The sequence below is a fragment of the Elgaria multicarinata genome, chromosome 13, assembly GCF_023053635.1.
Source record: "Elgaria multicarinata webbii isolate HBS135686 ecotype San Diego chromosome 13, rElgMul1.1.pri, whole genome shotgun sequence".
NCBI classification, from domain to species: domain Eukaryota; kingdom Metazoa; phylum Chordata; class Lepidosauria; order Squamata; family Anguidae; genus Elgaria; species Elgaria multicarinata.
The window spans coordinates 30,827,515-30,849,931 of record NC_086183.1 but is presented as its reverse complement, the minus strand read 5'-3'; the positions used below and the strand labels follow the sequence as shown (position 1 = coordinate 30,849,931).

The 22,417-nt window shown below is 51.2% G+C and overlaps 1 protein-coding gene across 1 annotated transcript in view; it reads left to right on the top strand.

Moving 5' to 3' along the window:
* The window catches only part of RASGRP4 (RAS guanyl releasing protein 4), a 32,595-nt gene extending 10,651 nt beyond the window's left edge, over positions 1-21,944 (top strand). Inside the window, exons 5-17 of the mRNA XM_063140527.1 lie at positions 309-440; positions 1,760-1,913; positions 4,655-4,828; positions 6,935-7,051; positions 8,427-8,702; positions 11,862-11,942; positions 12,559-12,663; positions 15,928-16,037; positions 16,983-17,127; positions 18,383-18,419; positions 18,838-18,972; positions 19,778-20,004; positions 21,677-21,944. Of these exons, the coding sequence (XP_062996597.1) occupies positions 309-440; positions 1,760-1,913; positions 4,655-4,828; positions 6,935-7,051; positions 8,427-8,702; positions 11,862-11,942; positions 12,559-12,663; positions 15,928-16,037; positions 16,983-17,127; positions 18,383-18,419; positions 18,838-18,972; positions 19,778-20,004; positions 21,677-21,844 (1,861 nt within the window). The 3' untranslated portion in view covers positions 21,845-21,944. The remainder of the gene's footprint in view (positions 1-308; positions 441-1,759; positions 1,914-4,654; positions 4,829-6,934; positions 7,052-8,426; positions 8,703-11,861; positions 11,943-12,558; positions 12,664-15,927; positions 16,038-16,982; positions 17,128-18,382; positions 18,420-18,837; positions 18,973-19,777; positions 20,005-21,676) is intronic.
* The last annotated feature ends 473 nt before the right edge of the window (positions 21,945-22,417 follow it).

Sequence of the window (22,417 nt, the reverse complement as noted above, 5' to 3'; positions counted from 1 at the left end):
TTTAGACCCATAGACGTTCCTTTCCAATTTGTTTGCTATAATTGGCATGACGTCTTTCTTGCACTTTAAAATAAATTGAGCAGTTTCAAGTTTTGTGCTTCTTATGTTTTCCAGGAAACATCTGTCCTTAAAAATCAAAGTTGGCATTTTTTTTGGGGGTGGTGGTGGTGAAAGTAGCTCACTTTGCCTAGGGCACAAAATAGTCTGGCACCGGCCCTGGCTGCCTGGGAGCGCCCTGCCCACCCTCCGAGCTGTAGGGAGAGAGCTGAGCCTGCAACTCCAGGCTGAACCTCTCGCTCTGGCTGCAGGTATTGGCTCGTGAACTATCCCGAGGCCTTTCACCTGGACCCCCACTTGGAGGAGGCCATTGCCGAGATCTTGGAGGTGGTGAGGAAAGAAGGCTGTGAGGACCATTGCCGCCTGCTTGACACATCCAGCACGTGAGTCTGACCGGCTCAGAAATCGCATCTGCAACTTAAGGTGGGGGAGGGGAAGAGAAGGGGGGGACCCCATATGGCCGGCGGGGAGGGGAGGGATGGAGCAAAACTGGGATTCATGGAGAGTCATGCTCCAAGAAGTGGGGATTTTGATTTACCCAGATTTGTCCTGGTTTTTGTTCTTTCCATGGTGTCAGGGGGGATTTTCTATAATTTTCAATAATGTCCTGGAATGACACACCTTCCCCTTTAAGGCTGCCATTAGCATGGCAGGAGGGAATGACATGCTTTCTTGAGGCACATCATTCCCCCACCCCGAGCTCCAATTGAGATCTTAAAGGGGAAAGTGGGTCATTCGTGGACATTATAGAAAAGGCCCCAATTGGAGTGGATGGTGGTGGTGCAGAATGAAATCCTTTCCCCTCCTCCGCTCCAATCGGGTTCTTTAAGGTGGTGGGGAAATAATGTACTTTCTGCAGGACTCAGAAAGCTGCTTCCCCTCACACACACACACTAGGTGTCCTCTTTTTTGGTTTCCCAAATATGTCACCCTAATAAATGTAACAAATAAATAAATAAATAAATAAATATCTCCCACATTTTTTTTCTAGGACTTTCGAGTCCTCTTTCCCAGTTCCCCTCTATTTGATTTACTGAACTCCGGAAGTTTGGGCTTAGAAATCCCCCGATTCTGCTCTCAGTCAGTGCAACCCCTGGAAACTTGGCTCTCAATTCTTCCTCCTCTATTATTTATTTATTTATGAAAACATTTGTGTCCCGCCCTATATCAGTGGGATCTCAGGGCTGCGTACAGATAAAATCTGAACAATGTACATACATAAAAATACGTAGCTAAAAACGTATTAAATTGTTAACAAATTAAAACCAGCAGAGTTTTAATAAGCAATAAAAACAATTAATTAAAAACAATTAAAACTATGTGTAACTGTGGAAGCTTTAGCCCTCAAAGGCTTTGAAAAAGAGCCACGTTTTAACTTGGCGCTGAAATGAAGGGGAGGGTATTTCACAACTGGGGTGCCACAACAGAGAAGGCCCTCTCCCACGTCCCGCCATAATGTATGTCTCACATCGGTGGGATGCATGGGAGGGCTGTAGGAATCTCCATCTATACTGGAGCTGCAGATGGAAGCCTGGAGTTCTAGTTTCTCTGCCTCTCCACCCCACACCCATAACCATCACCATGCTAACTCACCATGAACTGCAGAACCTTCCAGCATTTCCGGCAAGGGTTCCTCTGAGCATGCCAAGGGCTTGGGAGTACAGCGCCCCTAACTTGGCCTTCTGGCCTTCCTTTCTTCCAGGGTGACCCGTATATGGACCCGTTCTCTCAGCTGCCACGGCAGCCCCGGCTGTGGCAAGAAGCGGAAGGTCTCCCTGCTTTTTGATCACCTGGACGCAGCTGAGTTGGCCAACCACCTCAGTTACCTGGAGTTCAAGGCGTTCTGCCGCCTAACGGTAGGCAAGCGTGGAAGATTAAAATTGTTGCAGAGATGGAGAGATGTGTGGACCTAAGAGCTTTCCTCAGCCTGGTGCCCTCCAACGGTCTTGGACTACAAGCCCCATCACCTCCAGCCGGCTGGCTGGGGATAATGGGAGTTGTAGTCCAGCACAACTTGGTCGGGAAAGGCTATTGTCTGGAGAACAGATTTCCTGGCTGGTTTTGAAGCCTTGAGCCTTCTTGTTGGGGTTGAGTAGGACTGGTCAGTGGAGGCTGGTGGCTCTGTTGACGGTGGGGCGGTGAATCCCCTCCAGGTTTCAGTCAGAAGACTACACCAGCCTTCTAAAACTGCTCACTCACAGAAAAGTATGTAGAGTTACGGTAATTGTTTTGGGATTTGGAAGCAGCATGCCATGCGTGTGGGTGTCAGTGTCCATCCCCTGCCCAAAGCAGAAACAAAGGCAGCTGTTAATGCTCTTTCAAACTTGGGTTCAGGGAAATGATACTTCTTTTGGTTTTTAAAAATCTGCCCTGGAAATTGCAGTAGCAGCCTGGTGTTATTATCTTTATAGTGCAGAACGGCGTGCTTCCACACGAGGCTTCTACTGTGCACTCACCCTGCTTCATTGATGGCAGCCTTCCTCAACCTGGGGCGCTCCAGATGTGATGGACTGGCATTCTGGGAGTTGTAGTCCAACACATCTGGAGCGCCCCAGGTTGAGGAAGGCTGATTTTTGGTGTTTTAGTGGATCGAGGCATTATTGTTCCTCTGGGTGTATTGCTTCTTCCGTTTTTTTTTTCCTGACGAGTAAGTTGTCATTGAACCATGGGTTGCTGTTGAACTGTGGGTTGTTGTGTTGTGTGAATCCAGCCGCGCTGTCAAGCCATGGTTTGTTAACCGTGAACAACCCATGAAGAGAACCCATGGCTTGTTGCTGTTGGTTTGTGAACTGTAGGTTGTTCGTAGTTAATAAACCATGATTTATTAGCGTGGCTGGGTTCACGCAACTCAACAACCCACAGTTCAACGAGAAGCCACAAGCAACCCATACTCATCCTGTATTCTGGCTTGTTGCATTGTGTGAACCAGGTCAACAGCTGCACAGTGCTTTTTGTAGGCATGTCCAGTCCGAAAGTACCTCCCAGACGGAGGACTCCTAGTGCCAACACTCAAAAGGCACTGTACAGCTAACCTGTCTTTTCCTCTTTGACGGATTTTTTTTCTGATAACTAAAAAAGACGAAAGAAACGGTGGGAAAGGACAGGAGGGCTACAAGTGGAAGACAACGTCGTCTGGACCCCCCCCCTTCCAATTTTGTGACTGAGGCAGTGTGATTGCACAGTCAAACCCTCCTCTGGAAGCATCCGTGATTAGTTTTTTGTGGTTGAAATTACCCTTCTGTTAAAAATGCCTCGTGTGGTGCAGAGTGGTAAGCGGCGTTTACTGCAGCCGAAACTCTCCCCACGGCCTGAGTTCGATCCCAGCGGAAGCTGGTTCTCAGGCAGCAGGCTAAGGTCGACTCAGCCTTCCATCCTTCCGAGGTCACTAAAATGAGTACCCAGCTAGCTGGGGGAAAGGTAACCATGACTGGGGAAGGCAAGGGCAAACCACCCCGCTACAAAGTCTGCCAAGAAAACGTCGGCGAAAGCAGGCGTCCCTCTAGGAGTCAGCGATGACGCAAGTGCTTTGCACGAGAGGTTCCTTTCCTTTCCTTTCCTTTCCTCCTAAAAATGCTACAGTGGATGTTACATCGCAGTTACAGCCAACCGCCCACTCTGCCGGTCCTGACTTGGTCAGTGTTCTTTCTGTGGCTTTTGGGGGGTTTCCAGTGCGACGTCTCCCACATCAAATGCTTTCCCAGTTGCATCAAGGGCATATCTTAGTCAAAGGACCATTTTTATCAGGCCCTCAACCGCAAGGCAACATTTGCTCGTGTGCTCCTGCGGTGGATACCGAGGGGGACTCCATCTCAACCCAGAAGCCGGGGCGGGTCTTACTCTCCTCTTTCTATCTCTATGGCCAGCTGGTTTTGAATTCAGCCAACAGTCTGGGGAGTGGAAGAGGATGACTTTCAGCTGGGCAGTGCCAGACCGTGGAACCGGACCGTCTCCCTCTGCCACCTCTGAAAGCTCAGCCTGAGGGTTGGAAACCAAGGCGCTAGTTCACAAAGAGGATGCACAGCGATGAGACAGTGGGGGCTGGCAGCTATGATTTCGGTGGGGCTGCGAATCCATTCTAGGTTTCAGCCAGGAAGTGAAAGGAGCTATCTAAGGTGCTGAACTCAGTTTGGGGATAGGGCTCAGCACTTTGGATGGCTTCTTTAGACTTCTGGCTGGCTCTGACCCAAACCCAAATGGATTCACAGCCCCACCAAAATTAGAGCCACCAGCCTCCATTCAGAGAGGCCTATCACACCTCCGAATAGCAGAACCAGTCTATCTCAGGTGCTGGGAATGAACAAGGTCTGTGGGTGGGTGTCCCCCTTTCACAGTCCACTTCTGAGACTCCCTGATGGGCCACATGAAAACAGAATGTTGGATTTAGGAGAGGGGAAGTGGGCGGGATGTTTGCAATGACATCATGGGAGGGGCTTCAGGGTGGAGCCCGCCCCGTTGGCATTATCCAGCCTGCTGGGCTTTGTCCCAGGGGCAATCTAGTCCCGGATCAAAAGAGGTTGCCCCCTCCCTCCATTTGGAAAGTCCTTTGGTCTGATTCAGTAAAACCATTTTTACTGTCATGTTATTATGTATTGGGCAGTATCTGGACCTCCAGAACTATGTGCTGCGTGGGTCAGTGCGTGGCAGCCCAGCGCTGGAGCGTGCCATTGCCCTGTGCAACAGCATCTCCCAGTGGGTGCAGGTCATGATTCTCAACCGGCCCACGCCCCAGCAGCGAGCGGAAGTCTTCACCAAGTTCATCCACGTCACACAGGTACGGTTGCCCATTTGGCGACAAGAAAGAACTGGCAACAGAACAAGGGGTGGTGTGGGGTGTCCACCGGAATAGTGAAAGGTTAGAGCCTCGTGTGGCGCAGAGCGGTAAAGCAGCAGTTTCTGCAGCTGAAACTCTCCCCACGGCCTGAGTTCGATCCCAGCGGAAGCTGGTTTCAGGCAGCCGGCTGAGATCGACTCAGCCTTCCATCCTCCCGAGGTCGGTAAAATGAGTACCCAGTTAGCTGGGGGGAGAGGTAATAACGGCCGGGGAAGGCAACGGCAAACCACCCCGCTATAAGGCCTGCCAAGAAAACGTCAGTGAAAGCTGGCATCCCTCCAACAGTCAGTAATGACTCAGTGCTTGCACAAGAGGTTCCTTTCCTTTCCTTTTAGGGAACCAAGTCCTACGAGAAACACTAATTGCTGGGGAACATGGGCGGGAGGGTGCTGTTGCACTCATCGCCTGCTTGCCGGGTTTCCAGTTTGGCCACTGTGAGAACAGAATGCTGGACCAGATGGACCCTTGATCTGATCCAGCAGGGCTCTTCTGATATTCTTACATACGTTCTTATGAAAGAGCTGGGTATGTTTAGCCTATAGAAGAAAAGATGAAGGGGAGACACGATAGCGGTTCTTCGAATGTCTGATCATGCAGAAGATGGAGCAGACTGGTTAACTGTAGCTCCTGAGGGCGGAACTAGAACCAATGGGTGGAAATTGCAGGGAAGGAAATCTCGGCGAAATTTTAGGAGAAACTCTCTAACTTTGAGAGCTGTTTGGCAGTGGACCAGGCTGCTGCAGGAGGTGGTGGGTTCCCCTTCGATGGAGCTACTTGGACGCCCGTCTGTCACAGATGCTGTAGGTTGGATTGCAAAGACGGGCATTGGGCAAGAATCGGGTGAAGTGATCTCCCTTCCAGTTCTATGATTCTATGGAGATGGGAAGAGGTCACAGCTCACCATGGTGGCTCCCCAAGCATGAATGCTTAACCCATGCTGGTTACCAGAACCACTGCTTCGGGAAGGCTTCTGTCCTGAAGGCGATCCAAAAATGTTTGAAATAACTAAAAGGTTGGGTTCTAGGACAAGGCTGTCCGACTCTGGAATTAAAAGGTTCCCTGATACCTGGTTCTAACAGTGCAGGTCTGGGATGGCCCTGCTGTTTTTTGGGTGGTTCTGGGGCAGATCTCAGGAGTTTGGGAGGAGTCTGTGGGTGGAGACGAGTACAAAAGTTGTTTGTAGTCACCTAAAAGGTGCAGCTTTTTAGAGAAGAGGAGATTGAGGGGAGGCATGATAGCACTCTTCAAATACTTAAAAGGTTGTCACACAGAGGAGGGCCAGGATCTCTTCTCGATCCTCCCAGAGTGCAGGACACGGAATAACGGGCTCACGTTACAGGAAGCCAGATCCCTGCTGGACATCAGGAAAAACTTCCTGACTGTTAGAGCAGTACGACAATGGAATCAGTTGCCTGGTGAGGTTGTGGGCTCTCCCACACTAGAGGCCTTCAAGAGGCAGCTGGACAACCATCTGTCAGGGATGCTTTAGGGTGGATTCCTGCATTGAGCAGAGGGTTGGAATCGATGGCCTTGCAGGCCCCTTCCAACTCTGCTATTCTATGATTCTATGAAATGTCGGCAGGCAAGGACATAGGGGAACAGTCTTGGTTTTTGGGCACCTGGTCTCATAGCAACTCCCACCCCACCTAAGCCTGGGAATTTTGTGATTGGTTGGTTGGGAACCCGACACAGAACTGAAAATCCCTACACCAGCTTTCCCCAACTGGGTGCCCTCCAGATGTGTTTGACTACAACTCCCAGCTGTAGTCAAACACATCTGGAGGGCACCCAGTTGGGGAAGGCTGCCCTATATGATACATTAGTAGGGGATCATCTACCCCTGTATTTGCCAGCTAGAGAAGGGATTTCCTCTAGGCATGTGCAAAGTACACTCCCTCTGAGATGATGGCACCCAGTTTCCCTGTCATGCATTTCCAATGGAGCTTAGAGAGAGTTCTGACAAATGATTTCGGCGGGGGTGGGGGCTTTGATCAATGGGGTACCTCTTTCGTCTTTGGCATCCCTTTATTTTTCGTCCTGTCGCAGAAATTAAAACAATTGCAGAACTTCAACACGCTCATGGCCATTGTGGGGGGTCTTTGCCACAGTGCCATCGCTCGCCTCAAGGATACACATGCTCTCCTTCTCTCCGAGGTCACCAAGGTAAGAAATTATTTAATTTATTTATTTATTTTATTTTATTTTATTTTATTTATATACCGCCCCGTAGCCGAAGCTCTCTGGGCAGTTTACAAAAGTTTTAAAAAAATCTAGATCTTGAAAGACTAAAAAAAATCAGATTTAAAAATCAAGTATTATCTAAGCCAGCCTCCCCCAATTTGGTGACCTCTGGCTGTTTTGGATTTCGATGTTTAGGAATTCTAAGAGCTGTATTTCAAAACCTATGAAGACTACCAGGTTGTGGAAGGCTGGTCTAAGTCAATACTAGAGAGCTAGTATAATTATTTCACAAAAATAACAAGCCTCTCTTGCACCAATTTCAAGTTCTAAAGTTTCAGCCATTTGCCATAGGCGCCCACATTTTCTCACAATACCATTAAGGAAGTCTTATGATTTTCCAAAATTGACTGGAAATAATTGAATCCTATGATGCCTGATGGGATGATAGTGCTGGCATTGATGCTTAACAGTTTCATTTATACAAGGACAATGTTTGGTTACAAAGGAGAACAAACAATGCTCCTGCATTGAGCAGGGGGTTGGACTCGATGGCCTTGTAGGCCCCTTCCAACTCTGATTCTATGATATTTGTAGAAAACCTGTGAGAGGTAAATGTCTTCAACATTCAGTATATACATATTGTGAAATAAGTATTAGAGGGATTTCTTAAGGTAAATTAGTACAATTGGTGAAATTCCCTGGCCCTCCTTGGAAGACGGGAAATCTAAACGTTGTACTAATAACCATTAACGAAACAGAAGTGCTCTAAAGTGTCATTCCCAGCACCTACAACATAGGTGATTGGGACTGATTTGTCACCTTGGTCCAGTTAATTAGCGATTCATTGGGGACAAAGATGGGAGGCAAAACGTTCACGTCAGGGGCATGTCCATCCCTCTTTTCTCCTAATACTCACGTGCTCTGCTACGGGGTGTTTCTAGGCCTCGGCCCATGAGCGCTAGCACTGGATCTGTTCCCCAGATGGAGACCTGAGTGTCCATCGGTGCAGGGACAGCCGTAGACTAGCTGCCAACAACTGGCACCCTAGGGCGAATCAAGCAATCTGCGTTCCCGCCCCCAAACCTCAAGGGCAGATCTAGGCTGAGTATTTGTTTGGGTAAACTTGGAAACGTTTTGTCCTTATTTTCCATTGAATTGGTCCCCTAATCTTTTAAGTACCTAACAACACCCTGACACCCCTAGGTTTGGTGGCCAGAATGGACCTCAGCCATCTATTGGGCGCCATTTTGAAAGCTACTTACCTGAAGGGGCACGATACGCCTGGGCGATGAAATGAGATCAGTCGCTTTGTCACTGACCACAACATCTTGGACTTTGCCCTCTCCGCCCCACACAGATATTGTCCGAAATGACGGAGTTGCTCTCGTCGTGTGGAAATTATGGGACGTACCGACGGGCGTATGCCGATTGCGATGGCTTCAAGATCCCCATCGTTGGTGTCCACCTCAAGGACCTGGTGACGCGGCACGAGGCCCTGCCCGACCGCGTGGATGGCGGGCGACTCAACCTGAGCAAGCTGCAGAGTTTGTACGAGCCCACGTGGGAGCTCCGGGCGCTGCAGCAGGCGAAGCCCCCGTTCCAAGCCAACAAGGACTTGGTGCACCTGCTCACTGTGAGAGATGGTCTTTGTTAACGTGGTCCAAAAAGATAGAGCCCGTCTCGGATGCTGAAAACCTAGTTGGGCTTCTTAAAGAATGAAACTATTTTTTCGGCGTCTTGAGACTAGCGCTCACATTTCAGATCTAATTTGGGTGCTTTCCAGTTTTCTCATACTTTGTTGATAACCTGGGCCACCAGGAGGAGTGGAGGCCATGGGGTTGGGCACAGGTGTTCCACATGGAGGGTGTGCACAAGACTCCCAGAGATGCTAATGCAGCCACTAGGGCCAGAGTCAACGATAGGCCTGGTTGGGCAGGTGTCAAGAGTCCACAACCTGGCAGGGGTCCAGTGATAAGAGACCCTAGACTAGCTTGTCCTCTTCACCATTACAACCTGCCCCTTGCTCTGGCCCAGACCATGGTGGTGGTGAGAAGTAAGAGTGGGAGATGCCACGGACTCCTTGCTCCCAGGTTCTTCTACCTGTCAGGCAGACAAGGAGGAGCCATGAGGAGCAAGAGGAGGAGCAACTGGTGACCATGATGGGAATGTAGCCGCACTGACAGAGGGGTCTCATTGAGGTGTCTTGCTCAAAGGCATTCAGAAACATGGAGCCGGCAATGCGTTAAGGCTTAGTAATTCTATCACAAAAAGAACGGGGAGGTAGAGGTCCACCACATTGCCTCATTGAGGAAATACGCCTGACGTGTCCTTTTCGTCAGAGTGTGTTAGGATCACAACGTCCACGTTGCTTAGCAACCCCTGCAAGTGGGGACAACCCCTGCTTGCTCTTTCGTTGCCTAGCAACCACCCCGCTACAGGCAAAGAGAGGCCTGTGCGCTGCTCGGCCTAGCAGTCGGCTCTTCCGTGACTCAGCAACCACAACTTCTGGGTTGCCTATCAGCGATTGCTACCGGGAAAATTGAGCCATAAACGTTGCAGGGCTGGGCAGCCAGCTTCTACATGGTCCAGGCACCACGCTAGGAGGCCGCACCTTGCGTGACTTAAGACAGACCTCTGGGGTTCCCCCACCTCTTCTATCTCCCTTTGCTCAACATGCAATGCGTTGCCTAGCAACTGTCACTGTCGGAGGGTCCGAGGAGGAGGCCCACGGCCTATGTGCTGCTCAAGGGGAAAGCCCCACTGCCTCTACACGCCCTGGAAGCAGGACTACATGTGGCCACAACTGGGCATTGTGTCAGAATGGTGATCCATGCACAGGGCATTAGGTAGGGTGAGGCGGCCACCTCAAGCCTTCGTTGCTTGGGGTCAGGGAGCAGCAGCGTGGTGCTGGCGGATAGAACTGTGCCTGCCACCACACAGACCTCGTTCGGATGATCATCGTAGGCTAAGAGAGCCTAGGATGATCATGAAGAGAGACTGAAAGAACTGGGCACGTTTAGCCTGGAGAAGAGAAGATTGAGGGGAGACATGAGAGCACTCTTCAAATACTTAAAAGGTTGTCACACAGAGGAGGGCCAGGATCTCTTCTCGATCCTCCCAGGGTGCAGGACACGGAATAACGGGCTCATGTTAAAGGAAGCCAGATTCCAGCTGGACATCAGGAAAAACTTCCTGACTGTTAGAGCAGTGCGACAATGGAATCAGTTACCTAGGGAGGTGGTGGGCTCTCCCACACTAGAGGCCTTCAAGAGGCAGCTGGACAAGCATCTGTCGGGGATGCTTTAGGGTGGATTCCTGCATTGAGCAGGGGATTGGACTCGATAGCCTTGTAGGCCCCTTCCAACTCTGCTATTCTATGATTCTATGATTCTAAGCCATGGTGTGTGCCAGATGCGATTTGCATACTCACCCATCCAGCCGCAGCTTGTGTTGTCCAAACCCAAGTGGCATGGCTTGTTTGAGGGGGGAAACAACCTTCAAATAATCCGTGGGCTGTTGTTGTTTGAGGGTTGTTTCCCCTTCAAGCAAGCCATTCTGCCTGGGTTCGGACAACATGATGAACCATGGCCGAGTGGGTGATTATTATCAAACCTGCCGGTTATGCTCCGCAGCTTAAACAACCCACAGTGGCTTGTTTAGCCTGCAATGATCGTGCGGAAGTGGCCCACAGTCTGTTCTGCGTCCCCTAAGCAAATCTGCTGCTCCCAGGGGTACTGTCCCATTGCCAGTGGTGTAGAGGAGCCAGGGCCTACCGTGATGCTACCACACCTGCAAGAATTCCCTGTTCCCTCTGAGCTGAGCTTCAATCCTCACAGTAGCTGGGGGGATATGAATTTCCCCCTACAACAATATATTCTCCCGTGTTGTGATGCAAATTATTTCAGGGTAGGCCTGGTCTTGAAGGAGCAATTCAGAGCCATTTGCCTTACAAAAGGCCTGCTCCTGAAGAAAATGAAAATGGCTGGAGCGGGTTTGTTGATACAGATCAAGCCTGCATTTTTGGACTCTCCTTGGAAATGTGGCCATGGGGACTGTGATGAGGAGCTCCTACACTTCAACATGTATCACTGCCCATTGCCAGGGTGGAAGTAAGATTCAACGGCCACTCTAATCAGCCCCTGTATCATAGAATAGCAGAGTTGGAAGGGGCCTACAAGGCCATTGAGTCCAACCCCCTGCTCAATGCAGGAATCCACCCCAAAACATCCCTGACAGATGGTTGTCCAGCTGCCTCTTGAAGGCCTCTAGTGTGGGAGAGCCCACAACCTCCCTAGGTAACTGATTCCATTGTCATACTGCTCTAACAGTCAGGAAGTTTTTCCTGCTGTCCATCCGGAATCTGGCTTCCTGTCACTTGAGCCTATTATTCCGTGTCCTGCACTCTGGGAGGATCGAGAAGAGATCCTGGCCCTCCTCTGTGTGACCATCTTTCAAGTACTTGAAGAGTGCTATCATGTCTCCCCTCCATCTTCTCTTCTCCAGGCTAAACCTGCCCAGTTCTTTCAGTCCTTCTCCATAGGGCTTTGTTTCCAGACACATGATCATACTGGTTGCTCTCCTCTGTACAGGGAGATGGTGGTGGGAAGAGGTCCGTCATCTTATTTTTTGCCTTAGGCCTCAAAATGTCTCCTCGCACACACCTATCAAAGACCTCCATTGCAGTTAAATGGAGACCAGGAGGATGGGCAGCACTTCCGGGCCAATAATAATGTGATTTATGGGACCTGCGTGTGGTTTCGTCTTTCCCTACTAACTTTCTTCTGTCTTCCAGCTCTCTCTTGACCTCTACTACACAGACGAGGAGATCTACACACTCTCCTATGCCCGTGAGCCCCGCTGCCCCAAGTCACTGGTAAGAGAGTAGCGAACCTGTGAGCAAGTCAGAGAGAGCGGAAAAGCCCTTTTCTCGGCCTCGTCGCAGTCCCATCTCTTAAACCAGGGGTGGGGGCAGAAGGTAAGGTCACCAGATGTTTGGGCCTTCAACTCACAGAAGCCTCTGCCAACAAGGCATGCTGGGAGTTGAAATCCAAAACCTCTGGAGATCTACTGCCCAGAGAGCTTTGGCTATTGGGCGGTATAAAAATGTAATAAATAAATTAAATTAAATAAAAATACTTTCTGCCCGCTTAACCTACGAGAGGGCCTTCCTGGTGATGCCCCCCCCCCCCAGTGGGCACCACGTTAAGACTTTTCTCTTCTCTCAGGCATTTGGTAGCATCTGTTTTCAATCAAGGCCTGGATTTGGTTTTTGATTGCTTAAATTCTTTTAGACATATGTGCGCGTGTGTACTTGCTTTCTGTTTATATGTGTGTGTGTTTTTAATGTAAATGGCTTTACACTTTGTATAATGTATTTTAATGGCTTCTATTTATTTTAAAAAAATGCCCAGAGAGCTTCAGCTATAGGGTCAGGAGTGCAGAAATGTAATAAATAATTACTCATAATATTTAACTATTCCTCTTTGCAGCCGCCCACCCAGTTCAAGTCCCCTGTGGTTGTGGAGTGGGCGCCTGGGGTTTCTCCCAAGCCTGACCAGATCACTATCAGGAGGCACGTCCAGCAAATGATTGAGGTAAGAATGGGCCAATCTGGGGACTGGATGAAAAGCCTGGAGGGATGCCCTCCAGATGGGAGTTGTAGTCCAACACATCTGGAGGCCAGCTGGTTGGGGGCGAAGGCTACTTTAGTTTCTCCGGTAAACTCAAAAGGATCCGTTTACCAGGAACATATAAAGCAAAACCGCGTGTTGGAAGATGAAGATATTATATTCATTAGATAGATAGATAGATAGATAGATAGATAGATAGATAGATAGATAGATAGACAGACAGACAGATAGATAGATAGATAGATAGATATCTCCTGCCCTTCTTCCAGCATAGGGTCTTCCAGCATAACCCTAACCCTATTTTAGCCTCGCCACCAGCCCTCTGAGGCAGGTCAGGCTGAGAGTTAAAGACTAGCCCAAGATCGCCTAGTGAGCTGGCAGGGCTGAGTGGAGGATTTGAACCCGGGACTCCCCAATCCGAATCCAACCCTCCTCCTCCACCGGGGGCGGTGTTGCGTCATTGCGCGATAGCATGTCTTCTGTTCCTGGACCACGATCGTGGGGTAGCGTCGTTTTTATCACACTGTCTTGCCAGTCAGGGTCGTGTCAAGTCATCGCCTGCCTACCAAAACCCGGCATAATTTATGCTCCGTCACTTGTGGCTCAGCGGTCGGTGTCGCTTTCTGGTATCATGTTTGGCTGCTCTGCAACCCCTGGAGAAAAGAGAGTGCCTCCCCCCTCCGCGGGGTCTGTTCCTGCTTTCCTCCTCCCCTTTCCACGCAACGCGCCCCTTTGGTGAAGGAAGAGGCTCAAATCCGGCCACTTCAACCACTTCCTTTTCTGCAACTGCAAATAAAGTTTGCTGCAGAGACAAACTTTGTCTTGGGGGTGGGGAGGGGGAGAAGAGATTATCCCCCCATCCCACAGATCCATGCCCACCTTAAGGAAGAGTGCCCAAGCCCCTTCCCCACGACTGCATGTCACCGAAACCCCTAATGTAGGCCCCACGCCGGGCTATATTTAAGAGCCAAACTTGCTGATGCTAATTTTAAGTATGCACCCTTGATGCCGCATGAATGCAATCAACCTGCACCTTTTTTGGTCATGTCAAGTTGCAGCCTCCGGACCATGCGAGTTGTACTCTTTGGGCCTGTTCGTGCATCACGGCACGAAGCCATTTTGAAGAAGCTTTGGTGATACGGCGTGGCTTTTTGTTTTAAACGAACACGACCGGCCTGAGTTCTGCGAGGGTTAAACAATCGCGCATCACACTAGGACACCCCAAGCAGTTTCAGAGAGGAGGTTTTGAGGACCGCGGCAGCGTCCCGTCCCTGTCCCTTTCCCCTCCAGTCCTGCCGCTTGGGCTTCCCCAGAACTGCTGTTTGCATAACCGAAAACATGTACATAAATAGCATTCATGCAGCTCATGGCGCGTCTTGTGGTGCACGTCTCTGCAACGGCCCATCCGCCACGTCTTTGAAAAGCCAGGCGCATGTGTGCTCTCTGGGTGGAGAATAGCATTTTGCAAATACGTTATGAACTGTTTACATCAGCCATCTCCAACCCCGACAGTCTCCAGATGTCTAGGATGGCACGGCCATGTTGGTTAGGAACATCTGGGGGGCACCAGGTTGGAGGAGGCTGGTTTAAAGAGTGCCTCAGCAGCTACGGTGTGTGAAAGGTCAGGCTATGTACGTTAAGCACCCAGGCACAAGCACTTACGCACATATGCACTAGAGACAAGGCGCATTTCCACCCGCCCACCCACAGATTTCTCTCCTAGAACCTGTGGGAGGGATTTTGCTGAACTCTTAAGAATGACAATACTGGGAAATCATCTACTGAAACTTTAACTGGACATCCCCCAAAGACAAAAACAGGGGCAGGGCCCAGGACTCAAGGGTAGTTGTGAGCACAGGAGACACTGGGATGGTTCGCACGTAGTGCTGAGTCACCATGGGTTATTGAGCCCTCCCATAACCCACGCCGGCCAGGTTCATACGACACAAGCCACAGCGCACGCCGAACGCAGTTTGCATATTCAAAATGGCGGCCTGCATTTGCTGCAAAGCCCCGTGAGTTAATTAACCCACGGCGGTTTAGCGTGATGTACAAACCAGGTCACTGAAGAGGGATGCAAACCCCACCCTGCCTGCATAAAGCCTGGGGGAGGGTGGCACTCGTTGTGATGACCCCTTGGAAAACAGCTAGTAGGCTAGGAAAGACCTCTCCCCAGAACTGGGGTGCTCCCAGTCAGCGCTGAGTTCGGTGGATCAATCGATCCAGGCTTTCTGAGATTTCGCTAGGCAGTTTCAAGCATATTATTATTATTATTATTATTATTATTATTATTATTATTTATTAGCTAGAAGCCCATGAGCAAGGTTTAATTCACTGGTGACACCCTTTTAAAAGCCATGTCCAAGCCGCACCACCTTTCCCAACTGGCCCCTCACATAAAACCCCACATCTCCAAATGAAGGGGATAAGAATACATAGCACGTGGCACGCAACCTTCCTGTTTAAAGCCTGCCTCCATCTCCCTTCCTCTGCTGTTCTCCTTGGCCCCCTCCATCAGTTTCTATATAGACATGCAGCCCTCAGACTAATTTCAAAAGCCCTCAGCGTGTGACCAGCTCAGAGCCCTGGCAAGAGCAGTCCACTGCGTAAGGAGGAGAAAGAAAGGGCTGGCAAAGAGGGCGACCCGCCCACTTTTAGTTCTGGCTTTACTCACTTCTGGCTTTGGTCCCATCATCACTGATGATTACCCGTGAGGGAATACAGCTCTTGACCAAAGAAAAGTTGATCTCGATTGTAAACGCTTCGGGGCAGGGACCTGTCAGCTCATTCTTTGTGAAGGGCCAACGCAGAGGGAAAGGAAAGGAAAGGAAAGGAACCTCTCGTGCAAGCACTTGAGTCATTGCTGACTCCTAGAGGGACGCCTACTTTCGCTGACGTTTTTCTTGGCAGACATTGTAGCGGGGTGGTTTGCCCTTGCCTTCCCCAGTCGCGGTTACCTTTCCCCCAGCTAGCTGGGTACTCAGTTTACCGACCTCGGAAGGATGGAAGGCTGAGTCGACCTGAGCCGGCTGCCTGAGAACCAGCTTCTGCTGGGATCGAACTCAGGCCGTGGGGGGAGTTTCAGCTGCAGTAACTGCCGTTTACCACTCTGCACCACACGAGGGGTGTGTGTGCTAAATCAATATGCCCATACCTACTCAGTGGAGGATAATTCCGCCTATATAAGCCTTTGCCTACTCATCTCCCCTCTCTCTCCTTCCCCACCAGTCCGTCTTCAAGAATTATGACACTGAACAACAAGGTTACATCTCCCAGGAGGATTTCGAGACCATTTCCACGAGTTTTCCTTTCTCCTTCTACGGGCTGGAAAGAGATCGGTAAGGGTTGGGGTGCGGAGAGGCTGGAAGCTTGAACCCCTGGAAGAAATCGAAGGGATTTAGGGCAGAACATGATGTCCTTGGGGAATTGGGACCCCCGGGTTATACGAGGGCATCGTTTAGGCAAGGGGGATGCACACATTCGACAGTCTAAATTCCGCACAATCGTCACAGCTCCTGCCCCTGTCGTGCAAGATGCCCAGGAGTCAAAGTTGCAGACTGGGGGTTAGGGTGGCCATTTATGAATTGCCAAAAAGAGGAAATGCATCATCATAAAAAAAAAGGAGGACCAAAGATGATCATTTGCTTATACTAACATATATATAGACACAAATTTAGAATTATTATTATTTAAACAGTACAGTCCATTTCGACGTAGCAAGCAAGAGTGTGAACAGGTGAGCTGCTTGCCTTCCTGTTTAGACTCTGTTGATGGGAAACACGTCTTTAAGTTCTTTTTAATCAAACCGGAACTGGACAAGCCCGCCCTTCAAATGGAGGACTACCCATGGCAAAAGCATGGTCGGAGCTGGTGGGAGGACCCCCAATCCGTGAGCGCCAGCTGTGCAAGAGTAGCAGCAGGCCCAGACGCGAGATAACAGCCGTTTCCCGCAGAAGCCTGCAAGCTTATCAAGGGATCTTTTGCAAGATTACGAATGGCAGAGAAGCTTCAAACGTTCGCCTTCAGTGTGCAGCCACAGGGCACCTTCTTAGTTCACTCTGGGGGACCACTGAGGCCCGGGAGACCGAGTTGATCCTCTGCATAGACTCACTGAACTCCTCCCAGAATCCTTTGCAAGGGTTTGGAAGGGTGGGCATCTCCTTGCTAGCCAAATCAGTGTGAAACCGAGCCCGGGAGTTTTGTAAGGGCCTGTTGGGATTCCTCATTGGCGGGCCCGAGCGAGTTAGGCCGAAGCCTCACCCCGTGCCTCTCTCCCACCACAGCGAGGGAGCCTGGAGCCGGGAAGAACTGTCGGACTACTTCATGCGGGCCTGCGCCGTCTTCTCCAAACTGAGCCTTGGCTTCTTGCACAACTTCCAGGAGGCCACCTTTAAGAAGCCCACGTTCTGTGACAGCTGCAACGGCTTTGTGAGTTTTCACCTCTCACCCCACCCCCACCAGCAACTCACCCACCACTCAGCAACTTCCATTGGCAGAAATTGTAGCTGTGCGCTTCCAGATTAAGAGAACCCCTTTCGCATTCAAAACAGGGCAGCAACAGTGGCAGGGCCGGTGCCAGACTATTTTGCGCCCTAGGCAGGTGAGCTGCTTTCACCCACCCACCCCCACCCCCACCCCAGCGTACCTGGGCACGGGGCGCTGTCTCACCTGCCCAGCCGAAGCGAAGCCAGGACACTGGGGGGGGGGATTCACTTCGGCTGGGAGAGCGACTTCCGGGCACGCCGTTCCGAAGCCTCCCGCTTGCCCCAGCATCCTGCCTTCACTTCGGCTGGGCGCCCACCCAGCCGAAGCAAAGCCAGGACGCTAGAGTGGGGTGGGCGTGGCTTCGCTTTGTCTGGGTGGGCGCCCAACCGAAGCGAAGCCAGGACGCTGGGGCAGGCGGGCGGCTTCAGAACAGCGCGCCCAGAAGCCGCCCTCTCAGAGCCGCTGTGGGAGAGCGGCTTCTGGGTGCGGCATTCGGCGCCCCCCTTACCTTGGCGCTCTAGGCGGCCGCCTGAGTGGCCTCTATAGTAGCACCGGCCCTGAACAGTGGTAAAGGAGATGGAACGGGTGTCCAGTGGTGACTGTATCCAGCAACAGGTGGGTTGGAGGATAAAAGGCCTAGAGCCCCTAAGGAAGGAGGACCTTGGTAGTTCGACTCTTTCTTTCCCTCTAGAACAGCCTTCCTCAACCTGGGTGCTCCAGATGTGTTGGACTACAACTCCCAGAATGCCCCAGCCAGCTGGCTGGGGCATTCTGGGAGATGCAGTCCAACACATCTGGAGCGCCCCAGGTTGAGGAAGGCTGCTCTAGAAGCAGAACCCGTTAGCCTTGCAGCCTTCAGAACTATTTTCTGATGTGACCATGAGGCCTAGAAACATGGTATCTTTCAGAACCCAAAGCAGGATTTTTTTTAGAATGGACGGTGTTGCTAGAATCCAACTTTTGTGACTGGCAATAAAGTGGAAACAGGAAAGTTGCATCCCCAGGCACATGCTAAACCACTGGTAGTTTTTGTGTGTATGTGTGTATATAATGACCGTGATTTAAAGTTAAAACAGGAATATATCCGGTCCTGACATTTGATGACGGAGCTGAGCAAGCCATCGTAATGTCACGGCCCAAGGAAGCGGTGACGACTCCTGCAACTAACATCTGCATTCTCTCTTTTCTGCACTTCTAGCTCTGGGGAGTTTCCAAGCAGGGATACAGATGTCGGGGTAAGCATGCCCCCTACTGGACACTAAAGAGGAGAGCTATTGCTGCACGAGCAGCTGGGATCTTCGCTCTAATCAGCTTCCAATATCTAATTATGTGCCCCTTTTTGACCTCATATACGCCCTCAAGCGGCTCTCAAACGTAACGAAATCCATTTTTGAAAACTACTTAGAGCACAACTGTATGCATGTTTAGGCAGGGGAAAAAGTCCTACAATTTCCAGCATTCCCCAGGATGCTGGGAGCTGTGGGACTCCCCCCCCCCCCCCGCTTAAATATGCATCTGATTGCACCCTATGTTACTAAAAAAAAAGCAGCGGGGCTGTGATTTTTAAGCCAAATCATATTGTTGCAGGTGTACACCTGGCTTCAGCATTCCCAGCTTCTGACTTGATTCCCCCTTTCGCTCCTTCCCTTGCAGATTGTGGCATGACCTGTCACAAGCAGTGCAAGGACCACGTGGAGGTGGAGTGCCAGCGGCGCTTCCACTCCAGCGCCTCCGACAGCACCACGCCCCGAATCGCCACGCCAGCTGCCACCCATCACCCGAGTTCTGGTAAGAGGTTGCAGGCGCAGGCTGGGAACCTCTATAGGCGGGTTGGGAAACAGGACCGCTCTGGGGCATTCACAGCGCCAAGGACTTGTTTTTTTTCTACCCAGCCTTGCAATCCACGTGGAGCCCTAAGAAGAGCAAAAGCAGTCAAATCCATTTTTTAAAAAACCCCATCTACACCGTCCCACTTATGCTGACCATTTCTTAATTTCCATGAAATAATTTAAGAGTGGTGTACATCGGTGAATATTAAAAGACTGTTCCGGTACAAAATTGAGCTGTGTAGTAAACTCCTCCCCAAAAGTAGGAACTACTGGCCATGGCCAAAAAGATAGGTTTAAAAGAAGCTGTCGCTGCATTGCACGGCCAGCAGTTAGGCAAATGTGGCAAACCCTTGTGGCATCCAATAGAAACAAAAGGTTTTTTGCTGAAGAAGAGGCAGCCTAAGATCCACAGACGCGGCAGATGAGATGCCAAAGTGGCACTTGACAGATTAGGCATTTTGTAGTAGTGCCCACAGCATGGTCTCAAATTCCCAAAGGCGCCCATGCCCCCCTCCTGCAGTACACTGTCCCAGACTGAGGCTGGCAGCACGACCCGCGGTAGGACATTTGCTGCTCCTCTCCCTCCAAAGCCACGTTCCTGTCTGGGCCGTCATCCTGCCGGAGAGGCTCGCTGGCCCATGGCAACCTATACAGACTTCTGCTGCACCTTTGGCCCAGACCAAGACATTGTCCTCTGCGCAAGGTGGTAGGCACGACTTCAATCCCACGGCCACCCTTCTAACCAGGCCTATCCTGCTCTGCAGGTTCAGAGGAAGAAGCTTTTCTCTTCCCACCCGGACGGGAGCAGACGAAGAGCCCCCTCCTCAGAGTGGCAAGCCCCACCACGGGCAGCTGGTGGGTGAAACACGTCTCGACCCAAACGGAGGCGGTCAGCCTGACGGCCGGTGGGCAACATGCGCCCCTGGCAGGGGTGGGTGGCCGCAGCAAGAGCCGGAAGCAGCTACTGGAACAGCTGAAGGAGATTGAAAAGGTGAGGATGTTTATAGGGAAGGCCACGTCCCAGACTTCTGGGGGAGCGAATTAGGGCTAAACTAGAGGTAACCAATGTGGGAGACCTTCCGGGTTGTTCTCACAACTGGGGAAGTCACGGGGACGAGAGAGCGTTCAACCCTTTCCACCGTCGCTCGTTCCCCGATCTGAATCCCAGAAAGCTGCCGTGGGGGCGGAGGACAGACAGAAGCCTGCGCCTCGCACGTCACCCCCAGCATGGCCTGGAGCTTGTAGGAATTCAAGAGCTGACATGTGCGAATGAGCGCTGGGCTCCAGGAACGCGTGCGTTTCTCAGACAAACGAAGAGGAAGTTCAGCCGCACCCAACTACAGCCTCACCCACGATTGCTAGCTAGGCTGTTCTCTCATAACCTGTCACGCTCTGCTCAAAGTCCTCTGGAGGAAGAGGCCATAAGGCAGCCTTCCGGATAGTTACGACCAAACCTAAAGCCCTTGCTATGAAGCGGATGAGAACGAAGGGCCCCTTGTGGCTTCTGCACGGAAGGGGTACGAACGCTGCCCCTCGCCCCGGACAGGCCGCACGCAAGTGAAGGTGGCCAAATCACTCCTGCTCAGAGACAAGGGGCACGATCCAGCATAACCACTGGCCCAATGCCGCTAGCCTTTTATTGTCCTTGAGAAAACCTCATGTTGAGCACTCCTATGTGTCGTTTGCGGCTGCAGCACGTTTGAAAGCCGAGTTGTAGTGTTAAATTTGGAAGCGCAGGGCACATGTCGTGACAGACATCGTAGCCACCAGAGAGTCCAAAAATCCAGGCTGTTTTGTTGATCCATATCAACAAGCCACTTCTAGCAGTTCCTCTCTCCACCAGGAGCAAGTCTTTCGTAAATGGGGATGAATTGCCCATTCGAGATCGCCCGAAAATACTTGGCATTACAACCAGGGACAACGTATTAGGGTTGGGGAAAATCTGTTTCTTCCCGGACGCAGTAAGAGGGAACAGGGAATTCTGGTGGGGGGGGGAGGCAGATGATGTCAGCATCATGGCTGATAAGAGAGTGTGGGAGCTGAGCCCCTGCGGGCCCTGCCTCCGGTACATTGCTGTGTGAAAGGTTGTGGGCCTCTGCAGCCCATGGGAATTCTTCATTTCATAGAATCATAGAACAGCAGAGTTGGAAGGGGCCTACACGGCCATAGAGTCCAGCCCCCTGCTCAATGCAGGAATCCATCCTAAAGCATCCCTGACAGATGGTTGTCCAGCTGCCTCTTGAATGCCTCTAGTGTGGGAGAGCCCACAACCTCCCTAGGGAACTGATTCCATTGTCGTACTGCTCTAACAGTCAGGAAGTTTTTCCTGATGTCCAGCTGGAATCTGGCTTCCTTTAACTTGAGCCCGTTATTCTGTGTCCTGCACTCTGGGATGACCGAGAAGAGATCCTGGCCCTCCTCTATGTGACAACCTTTCAAGTATTTGAAGAGTGCTATCGTGTCTCCCCTCAGCGTTCTCTTCTCCAGGCTAAACCTGCCCAGTTCTTTCAGTCTCTCTTCATAAGGCTTTGTTTCCAGACCCCTGATCATCTTGGTTGCCCTCCTCTGAACACGCTCCAGCTTGTCTGTTAGCAGTACTGCGGTTGCTCAGGGCGGGGGAGAGGCCTGCCTCTGAACTGCTCATGGCTTGCCCTGTTTTGCAGGACCGGGACAGGCTGGTGCTGGCCAATCAGTCTCTCCAGAGCCGCAACTCACAGCTGGAGGCGGAGAACAGCCGGCTGCTGAAGATGGAAGCCGCGAGCCTCCCATCGCTCACCTGCTGGAAGGCGTGGACGGCCTGCAGCTCCCCCATGCCCCCAAAGCCCAACTGAACCAAGGGGACAGGAGCTGCAGGAAAGAAGGGGACATGGGTTGGGGCACAGAAGTTGGAAGGGTTTCATGGTAGCTGAATAAAAAGAACTATTTATTGAATGGCAAACCCCGGCGGCCTTTTCTCACGTGCGCATTTTCGGCCGCAGCTGCTGTTTCTGCGGAATGTCGGACGCAGCATGGCTTACTCGTTCAATCCATCCGGGTTGCTCTTTGGTTTGTAGAAGGCACTTTGCTGACTACGGTTGTCCACTGAAAAGTAGAAGAATCGAGGAGTCCGTGCGCAAAGAGATCCCTTCTTGGACGTGGGTGATCCTCTGTGCCGCCAATGCCAAGCGTAGAGGTTGGGGAAAAGAAGTTTTTAGGGCGGCAGAGAGACGGGAGCCTGGGTCGTGAAACTGATGGCAAGACGGCAGAGGAGGAGACGGAGCACGGAAGCATCGGATACATTCCAGTATCTCTTCGCCCTCCTGCCTCGTTTTCGACAATACCCATATCTCTGCATCACTCCCCTAATCCCATTTGCGTTTTGGGTGGGGGGAGGGGGCCGTTTGCTGGAAAGGGAGGCAGTAGAG